The sequence below is a fragment of the Lemur catta genome, chromosome 6 (genome assembly GCF_020740605.2).
Source record: "Lemur catta isolate mLemCat1 chromosome 6, mLemCat1.pri, whole genome shotgun sequence".
NCBI classification, from domain to species: domain Eukaryota; kingdom Metazoa; phylum Chordata; class Mammalia; order Primates; family Lemuridae; genus Lemur; species Lemur catta.
The window spans coordinates 749,451-770,804 of record NC_059133.1 but is presented as its reverse complement, the minus strand read 5'-3'; the positions used below and the strand labels follow the sequence as shown (position 1 = coordinate 770,804).

Genomic DNA, 21,354 nt, shown 5'->3' with positions numbered 1-21,354 from the left:
CGGATGATTGGGTCCCAGACCAAATGACTCCGGGTGTTTCCGCATAGAATCGGCCAGTGTCCCCACCCACAGTAGAGGGGGTGTCCCCCCCCCCCGCCTGTGTTCTCCCAGCTGGGCCCGCTAACCTTTGTTTCAAAATGGGAGCTTCGAGGAGCGTGGGCGCAGCCGAGCTAGCTGGGTCCTCCCTGGGGTCTCAGGGTCCCGGGAGGGCAGGTCTGGGCCGGGCCGAGGAGCCGCGTGGCCGGCCGCTCTCGGGATGTGGTACCATCGCAGGCCGGGCCGAGTCCCAGGGTCTCCAGAGTGTGCCCGTGAGGAGTGGGGACCCCACCCCCAGCCCAGGGAGAGCTGGGCAGCCCCCCAGGAAGCCTGGGCCCTCCACCTACCCGCTTCCGTAGCCTCCGAGGGTCGACCGTCTCCCCCCTAGGTGGGGTCTCACCCCCTCCGGGCCCCCAGCGCTGGGAGGACGCTTGTTCATGCCACTGGGGAAGGTGCCAGGCTGGGGAGGGGTCTCGCCCCGCAGCCCGCAGAGGAGGCAGACTGCTAGTAAGTGGCCAGCCGCCCCCGTGTTAGCTCCCTGCGGCCGACAGAAAACACTACAGTTCCGCAGGGCAGGAGTCTGAACGCGTCCACGGGGCTGACGTCGGGTTGCTCAGGCCGTGTCCTTGCTGGAGGCTCCTGGAGAGCAGCCACCCTCTCACCTCCCCCTCACAGGGACCCTGGGGCCCTGTTGTCCCATCGGACAGTCCAGGACCACCTCCCCCCAGCAAGATCCGTGTCCCGGATCCCATCTGCAGGGTGGCACAGCTGCGGGTCCCCTGGCTGACGTGGACATTTTAGGGTCATCATCCCACTGGCCGTGGGAGTCTGGGAGGGGCAGGGCCTCCCTGGTGAGGGGCTGGGAGGAGGCTGCAGTGGTCTGGGGGTGACCGGGATGGGGTCCGGCCAGCAGGAGGGAGCAGCCTCTGCGGAGCCAGGGGGTCCTGGGGTGTCCCCACCGCCCAGGTGGAGGGAGCCGCGGGGCCGTGCAGGCTGCACCACAGGGACAGGCGAGATGTGCTTACGGCTGGTGGGGCTGGCGGGGGCTGGCGGGACGCTGAGCCAGGGCAGGGCTTGGGGGGACCCCGAGCCAGGGCAGGGCTTCCGCCTAGGCCTGGGGCCATGTGGAGTGAGCCCAGACGCCAGTGGCATTGTCAGGGGTCGTGTGGGCACCTGGCTGCCAAGCGGGCTCCCTGGCCGGGAAGCCAGCATGTCCCCTCTCTCTGGGTCTACGCAGCACTGCCCTCCCGAGAAAGGGGCCCTCGGGAGCGGCTCCGTCTGCGTGTCGGGGTGGGCCAGGCCCTCGTGCCTCCCACAGTGCTGGCCTGGGCAGGGCCCTGCTGTCCCTGGGAGGTCCCAGAGCAGGGCCTGGGCAGGGCCCCCTGGAGCCGCAGCATCTGGGACGGGCCCACAGACAGCGATCCATCCCCTGGGTCCCCTGGGGCTCAGTCCCACCCAGGCAGGCCAGCACCCTCTGTGCCAGGGGCCGACCTTGCGTGGCCTTGGGTGCCTGCTGTGGAGCACCGTGTGCCCCTGCAGGTTTGGGCGGATCCCGAAAGGAGGTGGCCTTGCTGGGTGCTCCCCCAGGGCTCCCCGGGGCTGGGCCTCCCCTGCAGTTCCTCTGCAGAGCCGTGTCACTGACCATCCTTGACGGAACAGATGAGGCAACTGAGGGTCAGAGTGGCCAGCCAGGGCTTGCCTTCCCTTGCTGCTGCCGCTGGGCAGACAAGAGATGGCAGCAGGCCCGAGGAGCCCCGAGTCCCAGTGGGGCTTCCCCCACCCACGCCAGGCCCAGGGGCGCTGCAGGGATGGGCCGGGCTCAGGGCAGGAGACAACCCTGTCCCTGCTCTCTTTCCCCTTCTCTGGCCCCTGGATTGGCTGTAAGGACAAAAACTAGGTAAATAAAATGCCGTTTTCTCAACCGAGAGAGTTGACTCCTTTGCCTTTTCCGATTTTCTCCTCTGAGCCCTGCTCGCTGAGGACGTGGGCGTGGGCCCAGCTCTCCAGCCCGTCTGCTGTCTCAGGGGGACGTGGCAGCTTCGTCCCAGCTCGCTGCCCAGCCCCAGCCTGTCTAGGCAGAGCTCACGCTGGCCTGACCCCGCCCCCGCCCCGGGCCCCTCCCCTGGCTGAGGCCGGACCCCTGCTGTGGGCGCCTGTGCCGGGAGGTGGGCGTGGGGGGCTCAGCCAGGCCTCAGGCCCTGGGCCCTCCGAGTGCTTCTCTGGAGAGGCGTTCAAAGGGCGGCGGGCCTGGCACTGGGCTGCGGGTGGCCAAGTGTCCCCAACCCCTGGCCACTGGTCGGTGCCATGTCTGCAGGCGCGAAAGTCGTGTGAGGAAACTGCGAAGCTCAGGAGCAACTTCTCCTGCAGTTCGGGAGGGCCCCTTGGTGCCAGCTCAGGCCAGTGCCACAGGCAGGCTGGTGACTCTTCCGGCTGTGACCACCAGCATCCAGGGCCCCCAGCTGGCCTTTCCCGGGACACTGGATCTTAGGGAAACGCCCTCGTGTGCAGACGCCCTTGGGGTTTCCTCGGGAGCTGAGCTGCCACACCCGCCCCTGGGCAGCTAGGACCGTCCAGCCAGGGGAGTCTCGGGCAGCGTGAGGTGGCGGCCGGGGCCTGGCCAAGTGGCCCGGCCGGTCTGGGCCGTGGTTTCCCCCGTGCACATCTGGGGAGGGACTGGAGGCGAGAGGTTTGTGCTGAAGCTGCCGCTTTTGCGGGGTGAGACCCTCACACCACAGCGGGCAGGACGCGGAGGGGGCTGGCCGGGAGAGGTGGGGGCTGCAGCGTGTGGGAGGAAGTGACCAGGCCGCCGCTCCCTCCGCCCCAGCCCTGTCTCCTCTCTGCCCCCAGAGGAACCCATTTACTGTTACACCCCGCACAACTTCACCCGCGACCAGGCGCTGTACGCCCGCGGCTACTGCTGGACGGAGCTGCGGGACGCGCTGCCCGGCGTGGACGCCAGCCTGTGGCCGTCGCTGTTCGAGCACAAGTTCCTGCCCTACGCACTGCTGGCCTTTGCCGCCATCATGTACGTGCCCGCGCTGGGCTGGGAGTTCCTGGCCTCCACGCGCCTCACCTCCGAGCTCAACTTCCTGCTGCAGGAGATCGACAACTGCTACCACCGCGCGGCCGAGGGCCGGGCCCCCAAGATCGAGAAGCAGATCCAGTCCAAGGGGCCCGGCATCACGGAGCGCGAGAGGCGCGAGATCATCGAGAACGCGGAGAAAGAGAAGAGCCCCGAGCAGAACCTGTTCGAGAAGTACCTGGAGCGCCGCGGCCGCAGCAACTTCCTGGCCAAGCTGTACTTGGCGCGGCACCTGCTCATCCTGCTGCTCAGCGTGGTGCCCATCTCCTACCTGTGCACCTACTATGCCACGCAGAAGCAGAACGAGTTCACGTGCGCGCTGGGTGCGTCCCCCGACGGGCCGGCGGGCGGGGGGCCGGCGGTGCGGGTCAGCTGCAAGCTGCCGTCGGTGCAGCTGCAGCGCATCATTGCGGGCGTGGACATCGTGCTGCTCTGCTTCATGAACCTCATCATCCTCGTCAACCTCATCCACCTCTTCATCTTCCGCAAGAGCAACTTCATCTTCGACAAGCTGCACAAGGTGGGCATCAAGACGCGCAAGCAGTGGCGACGCTCACAGTTCTGCGACATCAACATCCTGGCCATGTTCTGCAACGAGAACCGCGACCACATCAAGTCGCTCAACCGGCTGGACTTCATCACCAACGAGAGCGACCTCATGTACGACAACGTGGTGCGGCAGCTGCTGGCGGCGCTGGCCCAGTCCAACCACGACGCCACGCCCACCGTGCGCGACTCCGGCATCCAGACCGTGGACCCCAGCGCCAACCCGGCCGAGCCCGACGGCGCCACCGAGCCGCCCGTGGTGAAGCGGCCGCGCAAGAAGATGAAGTGGATCCCGACCAGCAACCCGCTGCCCCAGCCCTTCAAGGAGCCGCTGGGCATCATGCGCGTGGAGAACAGCAAGGCCGAGAAGCCCAAGCCCGTGCGCAGGAAGACAGCCACGGACACGCTGATCGCCCCGCTGCTGGACGCCGGAGCGCGCGCCGCCCACCACTACAAGGCTGGGGCGGGGGACGCGGGCCCCGCACCCGCCCCGGCCCCCGACAAGAAGCACGCCCGCCACTTCTCCCTGGACGTGCACCCCTACATCCTGGGCACCAAGAAGGCCAAGCCCGAGGCAGTGCCCGCCGCCCTGCCCACCTCGCGGAGCCAGGAAGGGGGCTTCCTGTCCCAGGCAGAGGAGTGCGGGCTGGGCCTGGCCACAGCTCCCACCAAAGGTAGGCGCCGGGCGGGGCGGGGGGCGGGGGGGCCAGGGCGCCCGGGAAGGGAGGGCACCTGCAAACCCGACCTCGCCAAAGAGGCTAAGGATGGAACTGGCTCAGACCAAGCAGGGCAGGCAGGTGGGACAACGCGGAGGTGAGTCCAGGCCAGGGGGACCCTGAGCCTGAGGAGCAGCGAGTGAGGACGAAGGCAGGACGGGCCCTCGACTTGCCTTGGCTCCCATGGTTGAGGGAAGCCCCCAGGCAGGCAAAGCCCCCCGAGGAAGCTCCGCAAACGGGCACAGACTTGGGACAGCCTGGGGTCGGCTCGGGCAGACGGCCACGTGCAGGGGTGTCATGGCACAGCCCCCGCCCGGCCCCTGCTCCAGCCGGCCCTGGGTGGGCGCTGGGAGGGCCGCTGTGTGACCTGCGTGTGTTCTTGGCTGTTTGCAGAAGCTCCGCTACCTGAGACGGAAATCTCGTTCCCCGCAGAGCCCACGCGGGCCGGGCTTCCCTCTGGGGGGCCGTTCCACGTCTGCTCGCCCCCTGTGGTCCCCACGGCAGCCCCTCTGTCACCAGCAGGCCTGGGCAAGGCCGAGCCCCTCACCATCCTGAGCCGAAACGCCACTCACCCTCTGCTGCACATCAACACGCTGTATGAGGCCCGGGAGGAGGAGGAAGGGGGTCCCCGGGTGCCCCAGGACGTGGGTGACCTCATCGCCATCCCCGCCCCTCAGCAGATCCTCATAGCCACCTTCGACGAGCCGAGGACAGTCGTGAGTACCGTGGAGTTTTGAGGGTGCCCAAGGCCCCCTGCACGAGCGTGTGGCCCCCGCCCCGCGTGGACTCGGTGCCGCCCCAGCCCCCAGCCTCTGTCCGCATGCCTGGGGCTCGACAGGGAGCCGAGGCCGCCGCAGCGCTGGCTGGGGCAGGGGCAGGTGGCAGCGGGGGAAGCCGCCCTCCCACCCCTGCACCCGGTGCTCAGCAGTGGGTCAGGGGCTGCAAGACAAAGAGTTTATTTTTTTAGGTGATTTTTGTCGGGGCCCAGGCTGTGCGGGATGGCCCAGCTCTCCCGGCCCGGCCACTCCCGGGGTGAGCCGAGAGGAAGGTGGGGGTGGCGGCACCAGCCGGGCCCGGGGCCCACATGCTCAGGGGCTCACCCCTGCGGGGGGCGATGCCCTCCATGGCCGGGGCCGCGGTCCCCCCTCGGGTCAGAGCGAGACGTGCACTTTCTCCTTGTCGCCTGACATGGGTTCATTTTACTGTGATTACTGTAACTAACGACGCTGATCGTCAGGAGACTGGGATGGCCTGGTGTGTGTGCGCGTGGTGAGCGTGCGGTGTGCGTGGGAGGGTTCCGTGTGTGTGAGCAGGTGTGGCTGCCAGCATGTGCACGGGCACGTCTGAGCCCGTGTGCGTGTGCGAGGGTGCCCGCGCGAGTGTGAGCAGGCGTGGGCCACGTGCGAGCGAGGGAGTGAGTCCAGTGCAATAACCACGTCCCCCACCCCGGCCCCCGGCTGCTGGCCGAGGCCCACGCCACTTCCCGTGGAGCCAGGCCGGCGCCCTGCGGGTCCCACCCATTACCTCAGCCACGGAGGCCACGTGACAGTCAACACAGTAGCACTGAGCATATCAATAAATACTATTCTGATAACCCCTGTGCTCCACCTCCTGCCAGGCTGCAGGCCTGTCCCCTGACTTGCCGGCGTCGTGGGGGTGCCAGGGAGAGGGGGGCTGCCTACACGCAGAGGGTGAGGAGGGGCATGGGAGGCACCCTCTGCCCCTGCAGGTCACCCTGGGCCCCCTGCAGCCACGGTGAGGCAGGGCACGCAGCTGCCCCTTGTGGAGCAGGGCGTGGAGGGGATTCAGGTGCTAAACCCCTGGGCTCACAGGCTCGGGGACAAGTGCACGACCCCCGTAAGCCGTCCCATTGGTCGTTCTGCCCCTGAGGGCGGGGGAGTGTGAGGTAGACCAGGGGCACGGAGAGCTGAGGATCCGGGAAGGCTTCCCAGAGCCGGTGCCCTCGAGGCCGGGGTGCAGGGGGCTCAGCGCCAGGCCTAGAGGTGGGTGAGACAGAGCTGCTCCCTGGGGGTCCACTGAGCCACGTGCCCTGCAGGCCGCAGCAGGGACCCGAGGGTCTGAACGGAGGCTGGGGGTGGTCGTGGGGCACGAAGGCGGCAGTCAGAGCAGGCCCACCTGTGCCGGCCGGGGCCTCCCGGACGCTCTGCCCTGGGGCAGCCCTGGGGCGTGTGCAGGGCAGGGCTCCCCCAGCGCTCCCAGCGCAGGATGAAGTGACCGTCCTCACTGCGATGGCCGGGTGCGGCCACCACAGCTGAGCCCAGGCGTGAGGCACGTGGACGCAGCCCGGAGGTTGCATCCCTGTTTTGAAAAGGAGGCTTTATTTATGTTCTACTGATCTTTTTTTGAGACAGAGTCTCGCTCTGTCTCCCAGGCTGGAGTGCAGTGGCACAATCAGCTCACTGCAGCCTCGGACTCCTGGGCTCAAATGATCCTCCTGCCTCAGCCTCCCGAGGAGCCGCGACTATAGGCACCACCACGCACCACCACACCTGGCTCATTTTTCTGTTTTGTAGAGATTGGGTCTTGCTATGTTGCCCAGGCTGTTCTCCTACTCACCTGGGCCTCCCAAAGTGCTGGGATTACAGGGGTGAGCCACCATGCCCAGCCCTAAAGTGGAGGTTTTATTACCATTGGGGTATGGTGAGGTCAACCGATCAAGAGACAACTGCCATGGAAAAGACAGTCACTCAGATCCCCAGAGAAGGGGCAGCCCATGCTTCGCAGGGCCTGTCGCAGGTGGAGGGGGCGAGGGGAGATGGGGCAAAGCCCGTGCTGTGGTTTCCGGGAAGGAGCGGGCCAGGCAGGGCCAGCGGCCGCAGGAGGGGCTGGTGTGAATGACCTCAGCGGGTGTGGGCAGGGGCTGTCCCTGGCTGCCTGGCCCCTGGCTCCGGAGTGTGAAGCCCAGGGAGCAGGCGGGGGCTCTGGACTGGGTGGCTTGAAGGGCCAAAGCATCAGAGGTTAGAGCATCGAAGTGCAGAAAATAAGAGGCCTTCCCACGTGCCCAGGCCAGCCTTGTCCCGCAGTGGAGTGAGCCTGTGGCAGTACCCCTCCCTTTGGGTCCCAACCTGAAAACTGGCTCCACCAGGAAGGAGAGGCAGTGACGGCCGCTGAATTGACCCAAGAGAACCTGTGTGACACTGGCCTCGGGTGACAGTATTTGCCTGGACTTATGTGCCACCCCCGCCTGCCTGTACCCATCACCCCTGCCCAGGGGTGGCCCCCAACTCGTCCTGCAGGCAACCCCTGAGTCCCCCGGTGCCCACTGGTCTGGCAGTGTGGCAAGTCCAGCCCCTGTACCTGCCTGCCAGGCCCTGCTTCCCTGCTGGTGAAGGCAGGTGTTGCAGCCACGGAGCATCCAGGCAGGGGCTGAGGACGCTCGCTGGCCACTGAGCTTGAGCGGAGCAGGGGCAGACAGGGCCACTGGGCGTCTGGTGGGACCAAGGCCAAGGGCAGTGGCCACCCTACCCACCCCTTCTCCGGGCCACGGCCAGACAGGACGTCTCAGGCCAAGTCTTGTCTGGGGAGAGGTTGGTGCCACAAGTGAACCCCACCCTGGCCGTGTGGCACAGACTCTGCACAGGGCCTTTGCTGGGGAGGAGGTGGCCCGAGTCGGCGTCCTGCAGAAGCAAACGTCTTGCTGCAGGCGCTGGGGACGCACTTCCTGGCTCTCCCAGGTGAACTCTGCCATCTTACCCCACAGCCCCAGAGCTGTGTCCCCGTGAGCCATGCGAGTTCCTGGAAGGAGGAGCCTGAGAGGGCGGTGCTGGCCCCTTGGGGTGGGGTAAGGGGTGAACGAGCCCCACACCCCTCGCCCTCCTGGGGCCCCCTCCTCTGGCCTCTGCCCCAGGCACCTGCTTCTGTGGCATCTGTCCGGTTCCGGATGATTCATCCTGCTCCATGTCAGGCCCAGCCTTTCCTCAGCGGCCACCGCACGAGGCTGGCAGGGACAGAGGAGGCCCCTCTGCAGCACAAATGGCCTCAAACCAAGTGCTTCACTGTTCCCAGGGCCTCGGGGCCACCCTGTGGCACGGCACAGGCCCCTGGTCACTGCTGCTCTGGCCACCCCTCTCCCACTCCTCACTCAAGCAGCCCCTCCTCTGGCTGCTCCATGAACCAAGGGGTCTCCAGCATGGCCAGGCCCCGGGGTCGGGGGGCACTTCCTCCACGGCCACCTGGCCATCCCTGAGGCACCCTGTCCACCACCCTGCTGTGCAAGGAGCCGAACCTGCCCCAACAGAAGCTTGCTTGGAACAGATCTTTGGAAAGTCAAACTCTCCCTGGCATGTTGTTCTCCCAAGCACAGGGACCTGCCTCAGTTTCCCTGCCAGCGTGGCTGAGCACTGAGGCGGGACTCAAGCCCTGCCGTCTGCTGGTTCCCGCCCCTCGCAGCCTGTGCAGCCCTGCAGGGATCGGAGAGCAGTTCCATTTTCTCCACTGTCCGTGGCCTGCCAGGGCCGGGGTCTCGGGTGTCTTCCTCTCCCAGCAGGTGGCCACCTTGCCCTGCCGAGTGCAGTAGGGCAGTTCTGGCAGTCCCGGGGCATTGTTCGTATGCGATGCCGCCCTCCCTCTGTCTCCTTCCAGCCCTGGGCAGAGGAGTCAGGGCAGGTGGGCACCACCATCCCTCTCATAAAGGACGAGGGGCTCTGGGAGAACCCAGACCCCAGGCCAGGCCTCTTCCCACCACACCGGCCCCTTGCTGGGGATTTCAGCCAGACTCACAGCAGACCCTGGGAACATGGCCAGAGTGGCCCTCGGTAAATGAGTGAGGTGGAGCCAGTGGTCTGCTCTAGACCAGCTGCCGCCCCTGCCCTCCTGGGCGAATGTGGCCGAGATGGTCGGGAAGACAGAAACGACCACGAAGTGCTGGCACAAAGGCAGCGACCATAGGACTGACAGGGAGAGGCGGGAGCAGGCGTCCTTCCGCAAGGAGGACAGAGGCCACTCTGAGGCCAGGCCAGGGCAGGGCCCAGGAAGCCGAGTTGGGGGGGACAGCCTGGCAGATGCGCCTCCCACAGAGCCCCAGGGGCAGCCAGCCCAGCCTGGCGCAAGGAGGGAACAGGGACAAAGTCTCACAGCCACCACACCTTAGGGGGCCACTTGCAGACTCAGGATGTGGGAACCTGTGACCACCAGCGCCAGGAGCAGCTCCTCAGAAGCCCAGGGCTCTGGCCAGCCCTCCTGGAACCGAAAGGAAGCCGCCAAGAACCGGCCTGGGGCGGGGCGCCACTCCCCCCAGGCCTAGTGGGCACTCCCTCCACTGCCAGCAGGGACCCCTGCTCTGGGCAGGCATTTTTGGGGCCCATCTGGCTCCAGCGAGTGGCTGGTCCTAAGGCCTTCAAGTCGAGAGGGCCCCCCTCCCTCTTCCAGTGGGCACCTGGGCACCTGGCTCCTTCCCCCAACTCCAGCACCTGGGCAGGAGGACAGGGCAGAGACTGGCCTGAGGGCCACCAAGAAGCCAGCGCTGTCCAGGACACAGCTGTGGGTGGCCCCAGCGATGGGGCGATGCAGCCATGCAGCCTGCCAACCCCAGGTATGGGTCCTTGGCAACTGGCTCAAACTGCCCCAGTCGTCCGCATGGACCACCCAGCAGTGCGCACAGCCCCGGCCCACCCGGAGCTTAAGGCCAGTGGGCGAGCTGCGCCCCCGGGGGCTGGGGGACCAGGTGGGGACAGGACACGCTCCGGGTGGGGGGGCAGGGTCGGGGGTCCGGGACGCGCTCGGGGCAGGGTTAGCCTCAGCCCCGCCCCGCCGTCCCCGTCCCCACGCCCCAGGAGCATGAGGGTCAGCCATGTGGGTGGTCGCAGCTAGCTGGGCCCCCGGGGGACCGCGGCGCTCGGTACCCCGGCTGGCAGTGGCGTGGGGACGCCAAGCGCGCAGGCCCGGGAGCCCCGAGCCGCCCGCCCCGCCGCAACGGCCCTCGGTGTTGGGCCCCGGGCTCGGCCAGGTGGGCCCCAGGCCACGGGGCCTGACCTCCGGGGACCCCCGCCCGCGGGCAGGCCTGGTCCCAGCTGGGGCGTGCGGCCCGGACGGGCCGGGTCGAGGCCGCGTTGGCGCCGTCCCTGAGCCCGCGAGCCCCGCGCGGCCCACGACCCGCCGTCCCTGCGGTGCGGGGCTGACGGCCGACGGAACACTTGTGGTTCCACGTCACTTGACGCAAAACCATCCTGCGGACGCTCCGCGAACATTACCCCCACTTAACAGACGGGAGGCTGCGGCGACACCCGCGGAAAGCGTCGCGAGGCCCCGGTGCCGCGCGGCGGCGGGACTCGAATCCCGGACCCGGCCGGCCGGCGCGCCTTAGGACCCGGGGCCGCCCGGGCCGGGCGGCAGCGCGCGCGCGGCCCCCTGGGAAGTGCAGGCGGCGGCGGCGGCGGCGGGCCGGGCGCAACGCGGGCCGGGCGGAGGCTGCCCTTCCCGGCATGCCCCGCGGCCGCCCGGCGCCCTCGGCCCGTCCGGCCCGTCCGGCCGCCCCGCCCCGCGGCCCCGGCCCGCCCCGTCCGGTGGGGGCGGCGAGCCGCATGGAGGCCGGCTGAGGAGCGCCGCAGCGTCGCCCCGGTACGCCGCGTGGCCTGGGCCTGGGACGGGGCGGCCCGACCCGAGGGACTCGCCGCGCGGCGGCCTCGCGGCCTGAACGGCGCGCGCGTGAGGACGGCCCGGGCCGGGCCGAGTGGGGGAGGGGGCGGGCCGGGGTCCGGCGCGGGGAGAGCGGGGCCGGCGGGGCGCGGGGCGGCGCGGAGCCCGGGTCGCTCCGGCCCCAGGAGGCGGCGGCAGGACGCGGGGCGGAGGGAGGGCCGCCCTGGCCCGACCTGGCCCCGCTCTGCTGCCCACGCGTCTTCCGGGGTGGGGGCGGGAGAGGGGTGCGGGGCGAGCAGAGGCCCCGGACCCCGCTGCCCCTCCGGTCCCCACCAAGCCCTCGGGGCTGCTTGTCTGTAGGCGCCTTTGCCCTTCAAGTTGCGCAAAGCGAGGTTGCCATATGGACAGAGTAGACGCAAGGTCTGGGTGCCTCCGCCTTAAAAGGTTTCTGCAGCTGGGGTGTGATAAAGCTGGTGTGTGTCCGTCAGAACTCCTACAAGGAGTGTGGAGTCCAAGCTGCCTCGGCGTTGATGTCCCAGAAACAACTAGGAACTCTCAGAAGCGCTCAGTTCCCTCTGGATTTTCCAGGTGGCTGCCTCCCGCCTGTCAGGGTCCCCTGACTGAAGAAGAGGATGTCCAGGCTACCAGGCTCACTGCCCTCCCTGGGTCTCTGTCCCCCTGCGGTGTGACTGGCAGGGAGGCTGACCCTGGGCTGCTGGTCAGCCTTGCAGGGTGGCCGTGACACTGGTGTTGGAGGCTGCTGGACAGAACTGCCAGGAGAGGGGCACACAGCACCCCACAGTGGTGGTCGTGAGGGGGCTCTGGCATTGGGCAATGACCAGGTGTCAGGCGGATGGCCAGGTGTGCTGGCCAGGGAGCTTTTCAGACCTCCAGCCCAGGTGTGTGTGACCCTCTCCCCGCTCCCAACTCTGCCACACTCGCATAAGCAGGTCCTGCAGACCCAGGAGGGGTCCCCAGGTCACAGGTGCCGAGGCTTCAGAAACGGAGTGCGGGGCAGACTGGGGCTTCGGGCCACACCCTGCTGCCTCCCAGCCTGTCGTTCCTTTCTGTGGCCCCCGGGTCTGTCCACGTGGAGACCCTTGGCTTTCTGAGCGGGGCCAGTGGGTTGGTTGAGAGACAGGGTTTTTCTAGGAACTCTGTTTGGTGCCGGTCAGCTTTTGGCCAGCGCTCAGCCAGGCTGGGATCTGGGAGGCAGTTTTTAGTAGAGGGAGGGGACAGCATGAGTATCAGCTCGGGCTGCTATAACGAAACACCGTAGACACTTAGCAGACAGTTACTGTCTCACAGTTCTGGAAGCTGGACGTCCAGGGTCAAGGTGCCGTTTGACTTGGTTGCTGACGAGGGCCCTCTTCCTGGCTCATGGGCAGCCATTGTTGCTGTCGCCTCACCTAGGGGTGCGGGGGAGTAACAGCTCTCGCTCTGTCGCCCAGGCTAGAGTGCAGTGTCGTCACATCGTCATAGCTCACTGCAGCCTCCAACTCCCGGCCCTAAGGGATCCTCCTGCTTCAGCCTCCCAGAGTGTTAGGATTACAGGCCTGAGCCACAGCACCTGGCCTGCTGTCTCTTATAAGGGGACTGACCCTAGCACGAGATCCTTGTCACGACCTCATCTGAACTTAATCATCTCAGAGGCCCCACCTCCTGCTGTTGTCACATTGGAGGGTTAGGACTTCCACCTGTGACTTTTGGGAGGGCACAATTCGATCCATAGCAATAGGACTCAGGAGAGGGAACAGCTGCCAGAGCTGGGCAGGTGGAAGGTGTGGCTGAGGTCTCTGTGACGCCCACACCCTGCCACTCACAGTGACGTCTGATGTGCTGTGACAGATGCCCCCAAAACTTTCCCGAAGTTAATAACCTTATTCCACGCTGAGCAGCTGTCACTCTGGTTTTTGTGTCCCAGGGCTGCACGCCCCCCCACCTGTGGATCTCTGACGTGAGGGGGGCTTTTCTTGCCCTTTAATCCTGGCACCTTCTCTCGTGCACGAGACGGGGTGTGTGCTCTCGGGGGCTGATGGGAATTCTCAGACGTTTGAGGTTTGTTCTCCTGGAAGCTTGCGGGGGATTCTTTCATCCATGGAGGGGATTATAGTTCCCAAAGCCAGATGACGGTGTTGTCCCTTTTCTTGGATGAGGAACTTGGAGAACAAGTATTTTCAGAGACAGTGTCAGGTCTCCTGAAACCAGGCTGCTAGTTCTTTTCCTGTCCTTCACTCTGGGGACAGGCGATACCCCAGCAGAGAAGCTCAGAGAGGTCTGGGGTCACGGCTGAAGTAGCATTTGAATGTGGCATGTGTTTTTGACCGAGAGAGCCTGCTGTGTGGACAGGTGAGTCTGCTGGCCCTGGAGGCAGGTGCCACTAGTCCTGCCTTAAACTGAGGCTTAGCAGTTCGAAGCGCCCTGCCCAAGATGGCCCAGTGTTAAGTGGGGTTCTGGGGTCTGACCGACCCTGCCGCCACTCCCCGCAGCACAGCTGCTGGCAGCCGGCCTGTCTGCTGGGCAGCCTTGCCCAGGAGGTCTCCAGGGTGGCCGTCAGCACCTACCCAGTCCTGGCCCCCGGACACTCTGGGGTCTGGGAGAGTGAAGCATGGCTGACGTGCGGAAGCGTCCTCCGGCTTCTCGCTGGGCTCCACAGTTCCCCGCGAGTTGGCCTCACAGTGCGGCCAGGTGACAGGACCAGAGCCATGTGCCAACTCCTGGAGCTGTGCCGGCTGGTGGGGATTTAGCAAGGAGCGGCGTTCGGGCGTTCATCCCCGGAGGGTGGCAGCAGGGCTCAGCTGGTCTCTGCCAGTGGGCTTGTGCTCCTCTGAAAAGGACAGGGAGGCAGGTGGTGGCTGGACCCTCGGGCGATGCTCCGTGGAGACAGCTGTCCAGAGGTCGTGTGGGAGGAAACCAGGAAGGACGCAGAGCAGGAGCAGGGAGGTGGAGGCTGGGCCAGCAGTCTGGGGGCTTGGGGGTGCGCAGTCCCTCGCTCCCTTCCAAGCGGGGGTGGGGGGGTGGGGGGGCGTTGGGCCCAGTCGTAATTATCTGAGAACACATGACGGCTGCGGGCGGGGCGGGTAGTATCCTGCCAAAGTCACATCCTAGAGCTAAGGCAGCGAGGGAGGGACACCAGGGTATTGGAAGGTGCAAGGACGTGACAGCATCCGAGGAGACGTGCTCAGGATCATGGACTCCTGGTGCCGGAGGAGCCTCAGTGGCCCTTCTGCCTGACCCCTCCTGGGCAGGGCTGGTGCTAACGGGGTCAAGGGGCTCATCACGCAGCTCAAGGCCTGTCCTGGCCACACAAGCTGCTGTGAGACCTGTGCACCCCACGGCGTGGCCGGGGTGGGACGAGTTCCTGCTGTGGGCACGGGGACCTGCCCTGTCATAGGCACGGCCCGGGCAAGCCTCCAGGGGCGGGGCTGGCGGGAGGGCTGAGGCTGACCACAGACCTGTGGCTGCGGCGCCCGTGGGGGAAGGGCTGCGGCCGACGTGGGTGCTTCGTTCCTTCTCTGGCCCTCACAAACCCCACAGACTACACGGGATGTTTTAAAGTCTTTCCCTCGTGCTTGGGCTGCCGTGTGTTCAGCTGGACCAGCGTGTCTCCCGCCCTGGCAGGCTGCTTGCCCGGCTCTGGCTGCAGTGCTGCCCCCAAGCACAGCTTCCTGTTTGTGTTTCCGCTGGTGCTTGGCATCAGTGAAGGGCCTTGACCTGTGAAGAGGGGAAGGAGGAAGCCCCTGGGTGATGCCCTCAGGCTTTGGCAGAGCCCTGGCTGCTCTGAGTGGTGCCAGCAATGCCACTTCCTGGACATGCCGACCTTGGTGGTGCCCGGGCGGGGTGGGGGCCGAGGCTCAAGCCCCGCTGGGAGGAGTGTAGCACTCTGTTCAGGGGATGAGCTGGGCTGAGAGCCAGGGCGGGGCCCCCTCCCCTCTGCAGAGGCTCCAGGTGGGCGAGGGCAGGTTCAGAGCCAGCCTGGTAGCCCTGTTGCCTCCCTGCCCCGAGCCAGTCCCTCTCCTAGGAGGCCCGGCCGTCCTCAGGAGGGGCTGCCCCCTTCTTGGCTCCAGGGCACATCTGGGTGTCCCTGGACACCAGATCAGGACTTAGGTTGCACCAAGAGAGACCCCTTCCCCTGCCCAGAGGTGTCCCTGCCTGTCCAGCCCCTGACCACCCACCCAGAGACCTTGCTGGGAGCTCCTTCTTTTTGCAGCTGAGGAAACCGGAGCTCAGCGGTGCAGTGACTTGGACTGTCAGGGGCTGGGGACAGGTCTGTGCTTGCCGCAACTCCATGGCTGCAGGGTACCGAGGGGACGGGCGCTTGAGATAGCATCACATTTGTTTCATTATTCGTCTTTTCTTGTTATTACGAAAGTTTTGAGAATCGTGCAGCAGCAGTGAAACCAAAGTGGCCTGGGCAGTTGTGCGGTGTCTGGGCTTCGGCCAGAGCTCGTCCACCTGCAGCCTCCCCGCGGCGGCTCCTCCGAGGCACGTCCCAGACGCCGGATTGTTTGTCCCGTAAACACGTGTCTCTGAGGGGTGTAGACACGTTAAAACAACAGAAGCCAAGCTGGCCTAGTTGCTTAGCGCTGCACCATCCACCCAGGCAGTTGTCAGGCCAACGGGCTCATTGTTTCCAGGCGACTTTCTCAGGTCGGGGTCCAGCTGCGGCCCCTGCCGCCTGCCCGAGGCCTGTTTCCCTCGCAGCGTCTGTGAGACAGCCACGTGTGACCTGCAGCCTTTCCACGCTGGGCACGTGCTGGCTGTCCCTGTCATGTGGTCAGCGCGCCCATCGGCTGCTGTGACTCTGTGTGAGGCTCCAGGTTTTGGTTTGAATGTTTTAACAACCCCGGGAGGTGGTGACATACCTGTCCACCAGGAGCCGTACAGAGTCTGGTGACTTTGTGAACACATCGCGCCTCTTTGGCTCCGTGGCTGAGCAGGTCCACGAGGAGCCCCGTGGAGGGCAGGGCACGTGGCCAGTGCTCATGTGACCACTGGTCCCTACCCCAGCCTCGCCCACCCCGGGGGTCTCACCGATGCTGTGTGTGTCCCTGTTCCACGGTGTGTCTCCTTCCTCCGGCTCCTGTGCCCCACCCCCTCCCGTCTCCAGGTTTCTTCCTGCGGGCGACAGTGAAGACCTGAGTGTGGCCGGCGGCCTCGTCGGGGCCTCCCACGCGGCTGCTTCCGTGTTGTGTTTCTGTCTCTTTTCTCTTAAACTGGGGAACGTCTCAGCTCCGCGTGACGGTAGCCAGCTTGCTTTCCCCGACTCTGTCGTCTGTGCTGACAGCTGCACTAACGTTGTCACCCGCAGTGGGATGACTAAAGGGGTTGGGGGTTTCTTTGAAGTGGGTTTAGTGCAAAGGCCCTGGGGTCCGTGCCCCTGACAGCAGCCACGTTACTCTGCCCTGAAATGTCCTCTCTCAGGAGCTCTGCGCAGCTTGGTGCACGATTCGCTGCTTTCTCTGTTTGCCCACAGTGCTGGGTGACGACTGGGGCCCCCCTGGCCTGCTCTGGCCCCCGTGCCACAGCAAGGCACCCTGCGTGCCCTTCTCTGCGTGTTGCTCCTGGCGAGTGCCCCAGCGCACTGCGGCTGCCAGCTGCTCTCCGCCTGGGCCCTGCCCGAAAGGACCCTGGGCCCCGCCAGCCTGTGGTCGGCCAGAGGCGGCCCCGTGCCAGGCCGGGGCTCCAGGTGAGAGGCCACCTCTCCTGTCTCTTCAGGCTTCCGCCTTCCGTGCAGGCGAGCCTCCTGACTCGCCACCCAGCCATGGAGGGGGAGGAGCAGCCACCGCAGGAGGTGAGGGGCTGGGGGCTTCTCCCCAAACAACCCCAGTGCCAGGGCCGGGTGGGGTCCGCACTACTGCTACACAGAGGGGGGCTTCCTGGGGCCACTTTGGCTGTTCTCTGCAAAGAAGAACCTCACTTGGCTTTCTGGAGTCAGGAAGCATTTGGGCGGGCAGCCTTGCCAGGTGATGGTGGTGACGGGGGCCAGGGGAGTGGGATCCTGGGAGTATGTGACCCACAAGGCCACTCGGACTCGGGCAGTGCGGGGCCGTGGACACCTGACGTGAACTCTCCCTCCCTCTGCAGGCTGACGTGGAGCCTGTGGTGACGGCAGAGGGCTCGGGGCCCGTGCCCAGGGCACTCTCTGGAGAACCCCACAGCCTGTGTACGTGTCCTCTCGGGTCTCGGCACTTCCCAGAGCTGGGCCGTCGGGGTAGGGGGGCGCGGGCAGCGGCCTGAGGTGGGTGGGGCCTGGCCGAGACCCGGGTGGGTGCTGTGAGGGTAAGAGCCGTGCTGGGGGCAGCGGAGCCCGGGTGGGGGTGCCAGGCCGCAGGCAGCGTGGACATCAGAGCAGGTCTTGGGTACAGTGTGGTGAGCGGAGCAGGAGCCCCTTCTCCTGAAGGTGGGCCCCAACTTGTGCCTGCTCAGAGCTTCTCCCCCAGCTGAGCCGAGATAGACCCGTGCCCTCAGGGGTACCTGGTCCCCACTGTCCCCCCTCATTGGTGCTGCCCATGGCACCCTGTCCTCATGGGGTAGGACAAGGGGCTTCTGAGGGCCAGGTTCGGAGGCAGTCAGCACACACTGTCACCTAGGCTGGCCAGGCTTGGGGACCCTGACACTTGGGGAGTGTGGGCCCCGTGAGTTTTGGGTTTCACCTCGAGACTTGGCTCCCACCCCACACCGGTGCAGTCCTGGGAACCCAGAAGGTTCTGCAGAGCCCAGGCTGCCGGTGCCACCCGCTGTCCTCAGAGTCTCGATGGCCTTTGCTGTCACTGCAGCCGATGTGGACGCCTTCAACCTGCTCCTGGAAATGAAGCTGAAGCGGCGGCGTGAGCGGCCCAACCTGCCACGCACCGTGACGCAGCTGGTGGCCGAAGACGGCAGCAGGGTGTATGTGGTGGGCACGGCCCACTTCAGTGACGACAGCAAGAGGGATGTGGTGAAGGTGAGTGCGACGGCCCACCGGTCTGTCCTTGCACCCTCCCACTGTCCGAGGGCGGGGGCTGGCGGTGGGCTCCTGCGTCTGGAGCCCATGGGGCCTCCGAGTGGCGCCAGCGCTGGCCACCCTGCGGCGGGGCGGCTCTGAGGACACGGGGCGGGCAGGCCGCAGCCGTGCGAGGTGTGGCCATGGCTGTTGCAGACCATCCGGGAGGTGCAGCCCGACGTGGTGGTGGTGGAGCTGTGCCAGTACCGCGTGTCCATGCTGAAGATGGACGAGAGCACGCTGCTGCGCGAGGCCAAGGAGATCAGCCTGGAGAAGCTGCAGCAGGCCGTGAGGCAGGTGCGCAGGCCGTGAGGCAGGTGGGCGGGCCGTGAGGCAGGTGGGCGGGCCCTGAGGCAGGTGCACGGGCGCCGTGGCCCCTGCTGTGCACCTGTGTGCCTGGAGCCCAGGTCCCTGTCTCGGGCCCAGGGTGGCCCAGCGCTCCCTGGAGCTCTGCCTGGTTGAGGCTCCTCCACCCTGGCCCGGGGGGAGAGCTGGGCCCGTCCCCAGGGCTTCGCCCTCCTGGGGGGCCTCTCCTCCTGTGCTGACCCCACCAGCCTGGCAAGACCTGGGGCCGCCAGCCTCCCGCTGTGCTCCGTGTGACACGGGCGTGCCTGGCGTCCGTGCCTGGCGTGTGCACTGTCTGTTGGCCTCCGCGGGCGGGTATGGGGAGGGGCAGGGCTGCTCCAAGTGTCGGGTCCTCAGGCTGGAGCGTCTGTGACAGTGTGATCTCGGCCTCTCCACCCTTGCCTGTTTTGCAAAGGGCTTTTCCTGAGAGCAGCTGCCTTTGAAAAGTGACTGTTGAGGCCAGGGTGGCCCATGCCTTGTGCGTGGCGGGACCCGAGCAAGCCCTGTGCAGAGCCCACACCTGGGCCTGCCGGGCGGCCACCGCGCTGTCCTTGTGCCCCAGCTCGGCCCTCTCCCTGCAGAATGGGCTCATGTCGGGCCTGATGCAGATGCTGCTGCTGAAGGTGTCGGCGCACATCACCGAGCAGCTGGGCATGGCCCCCGGCGGCGAGTTCAGGGAGGCCTTCAAGGAGGTGGGTGCAGGGTGCAGCCTGGTGGGCCCGGGGGGCAGCTGCCCGGGCCCCTGCCGCTCCCCAACGCCCAGCCTCTGCCCCAGGCCAGCAGGGTGCCTTTCTGCAAGTTCCACCTGGGCGACCGGCCCATCCCCGTCACCTTCAAGAGAGCCATCGCCGCACTCTCCTTCTGGCAGAAGGTCAAGCTGGCCTGGGGCCTGTGTTTCCTCTCAGACCCGATCAGGTAGGGCAGCCTGGGCACCGTGGCCGTGGCGTGGGGGCCACCTGCAGGGGAGGCCGCACCTGCCCCACTTCCAGCCGGCCGAGCCTCCTCGAACGGGCCCCCGCCCCTCCTTCTGTGGAAAATCCCACACCAGTGGCGCCGCAGTCCCTGCCCTGGGTCAGCAGCACCAGCCCCCCGCCCCCGCCCTGCCCCTCGGGCCTGGCAGCCGCCCCCTCTGCCCCAGCAAGGACGACGTGGAGCGCTGCAAGCAGAAGGACCTGCTGGAGCAGATGATGGCCGAGATGATCGGCGAGTTCCCCGACCTGCACCGCACCATCGTCTCCGAGCGGGACGTCTACCTGACCTACATGCTGCGCCAGGCCGCCCAGCGCCTGGAGCTGCCGCGCTCCTCTGACGGTGAGCGGACCGTCCTCACGGGCCCGGGGCTCCCAGGGACGCTCCTGAGCCTGCGCTGACTTGCTCCACCACAGCTGAGCCCAGGAAGTGCGTCCCCGCCGTGGTCGTGGGCGTCGTGGGCATGGGCCACGTGCCCGGCATCGAGAAGAACTGGAGCACCGACCTCAACATCCAGGAGATCATGACGTGAGCGCCCGCCTCCCCGCTCTGGGCCCCGCCCTGTGAGCCCCCAGGTGGGGGCTGCACCCCGGGAGCATCACCCACGCTTGGCGGTGACCCCGCGAGTGGGGGCTGAGGCTTGGGGGGCCCACGCCCAGCCAGGCCCAGCCCTGCCCTCCCTCCCCCAGCGTCCCCCCGCCGTCCGTCTCCGGCAGAGTGTCCCGGCTGGCTGTGAAGGCCGCCTTCTTCGGCCTGCTGGGCTACGGCCTGTACTGGATGGGCCGCCGCACTGTGAGCCTGGTCCTGTCGCTGCCGGCCGCGCAGTGCTGCCTGCAGAGGGCGGCCGCGGCCCCACCGCACCGGTAGGAAGCACCGCCGGGGAGCCACCGCAGCCGGGTGGGAGCTGTTCCAGTGGCCGCCGAGGGCTCCTGCGGAGCCGGTAGCGCCCGCGGACGCACCCTGAGCACTAAGCCCACCTGAGGGCCCTGCCAACCCCCGTGGGGGTCCAGGCCGAGCCGCGCCTGCATCCCCTGGCCCACACCACCCAAATAAAGGATTGTTGAACTGTCTGAGCCGAGGCTTCCCAGCAGCCCCCTCCTCACCTCCCCCACTCCTGCCACAGGGGCCACACGCTGGTCAGGGCCGGATGGCCCAGCCCCCGGGGTGGCAGGGCTGGGGAGGGCTGAGGCGCACAGCACCCCTCTGGCAGCCCTGGTGGCGGGTGTAGCCAGCCAGCCGCTGTCCCCTACCTCACTGTGCCTTGTGCCCTGGCCCAGGCGTGTCTCACGGTGGGTTCCGGGGCCAGGCGGTTTGGGAAGGGCTGGGTGGCCGCGGGAGCACTGGCTGCACCCTGGGCTCGGCCCGCAGAGCTGCTGTGTTCTTGGCTTTTTAAAATGTCTGAAAATCTTTACTCAGGTAATTTTAACTTCAAAGAAAAAACAAACTGAAGCAAATGTCAGGAAATACAAGCCTTAAATCTGATTGGGACAAAAAGGAATTCTCTTTTTTGGGGTCCCTGTCCTGAGAAGGTCAGCCCTGGGGTCCCGGCTGGCACCTGCTTCCTCTGCCTCCAATGCGGGTGCAGAGGGGCCGCCTGGCCCTCACTGGACAGACGGCTTTGGGGGGCCACAGCCTCGGGCGGTGGGGGCTGCCTGCCGGGCGGCGTTCCCCTGTGGGTCCGGCCCTCCCGGCGTCTCTGCAGGACTCGCCAGCTGTGCAGCCCCCGCCTGGCCCGGGCGATCCCTGGTCACCTCTGTTGACTCCGATCAGGTGAAACCCACAGCTGTGAGCCCGGTGGGGCGCAGGGCAGCCACACTTGTGGATTCATTCCTTAGAAACTGAAATAAATTCTAATTTTGGAAGCTGCTGTTTTGTGAAATATGTGGAAATGGGAGTCAGGTGCAGGGCTGAGGTCCTGCGACCACAGGATGCCGAGGGCACTGCCTGGGATCCTGGGGACACTCGCCCTCCGCCTCTGCTCCAGGGATGAGGCCCCGGCCCCATTGTGCCCAGCCATAGCCCTGCCCTGCCAGGTGGGCAGGATGCCAGCCAAGGGAGGCTCGGAGGGGCTTTGGCCCTGC

The 21,354-nt window shown here is 66.8% G+C and overlaps 2 protein-coding genes across 6 annotated transcripts; both read left to right on the top strand.

Moving 5' to 3' along the window:
* The first annotated feature begins 1,893 nt into the window (after nucleotides 1-1,893).
* PANX2 (pannexin 2) lies at nucleotides 1,894-5,134 on the top strand. 2 transcript variants are annotated; one of them, XM_045555372.1, is made up of 3 exons: nucleotides 1,894-1,933; nucleotides 2,884-4,338; nucleotides 4,774-5,134. In XM_045555372.1, the coding sequence occupies exons 2-3, from the start codon at nucleotides 3,060-3,062 to the stop codon at nucleotides 5,115-5,117; spliced, it is 1,623 nt and encodes a 540-aa protein (XP_045411328.1). In that variant the 5' UTR covers nucleotides 1,894-1,933; nucleotides 2,884-3,059; the 3' UTR covers nucleotides 5,118-5,134. The 2 variants fall into 2 exon arrangements, with proteins under 2 accessions (XP_045411328.1, XP_045411327.1); XM_045555371.1 differs by lacking the exon at nucleotides 1,894-1,933 and having other exon boundaries at nucleotides 2,879-4,338.
* Nucleotides 5,135-10,873: 5,739 nt separating this feature from the next.
* Nucleotides 10,874-21,135, top strand: TRABD (TraB domain containing). 4 transcript variants are annotated; one of them, XM_045555369.1, is made up of 10 exons: nucleotides 10,874-10,956; nucleotides 16,693-16,768; nucleotides 17,062-17,140; nucleotides 17,754-17,920; nucleotides 18,116-18,256; nucleotides 18,886-18,996; nucleotides 19,080-19,219; nucleotides 19,443-19,615; nucleotides 19,690-19,801; nucleotides 19,963-21,135. In XM_045555369.1, exons 2-10 carry the CDS (start codon nucleotides 16,739-16,741, stop codon nucleotides 20,138-20,140), a joined length of 1,131 nt encoding a protein of 376 aa, XP_045411325.1. In that variant the 5' UTR covers nucleotides 10,874-10,956; nucleotides 16,693-16,738; the 3' UTR covers nucleotides 20,141-21,135. The 4 variants fall into 4 exon arrangements, with proteins under 4 accessions (XP_045411325.1, XP_045411326.1, XP_045411324.1 ...); XM_045555368.1 differs by lacking the exon at nucleotides 10,874-10,956 and having other exon boundaries at nucleotides 14,079-16,768; nucleotides 19,990-21,135; XM_045555367.1 differs by lacking the exon at nucleotides 10,874-10,956 and having other exon boundaries at nucleotides 14,080-16,768.
* Nucleotides 21,136-21,354: the final 219 nt, after the last annotated feature.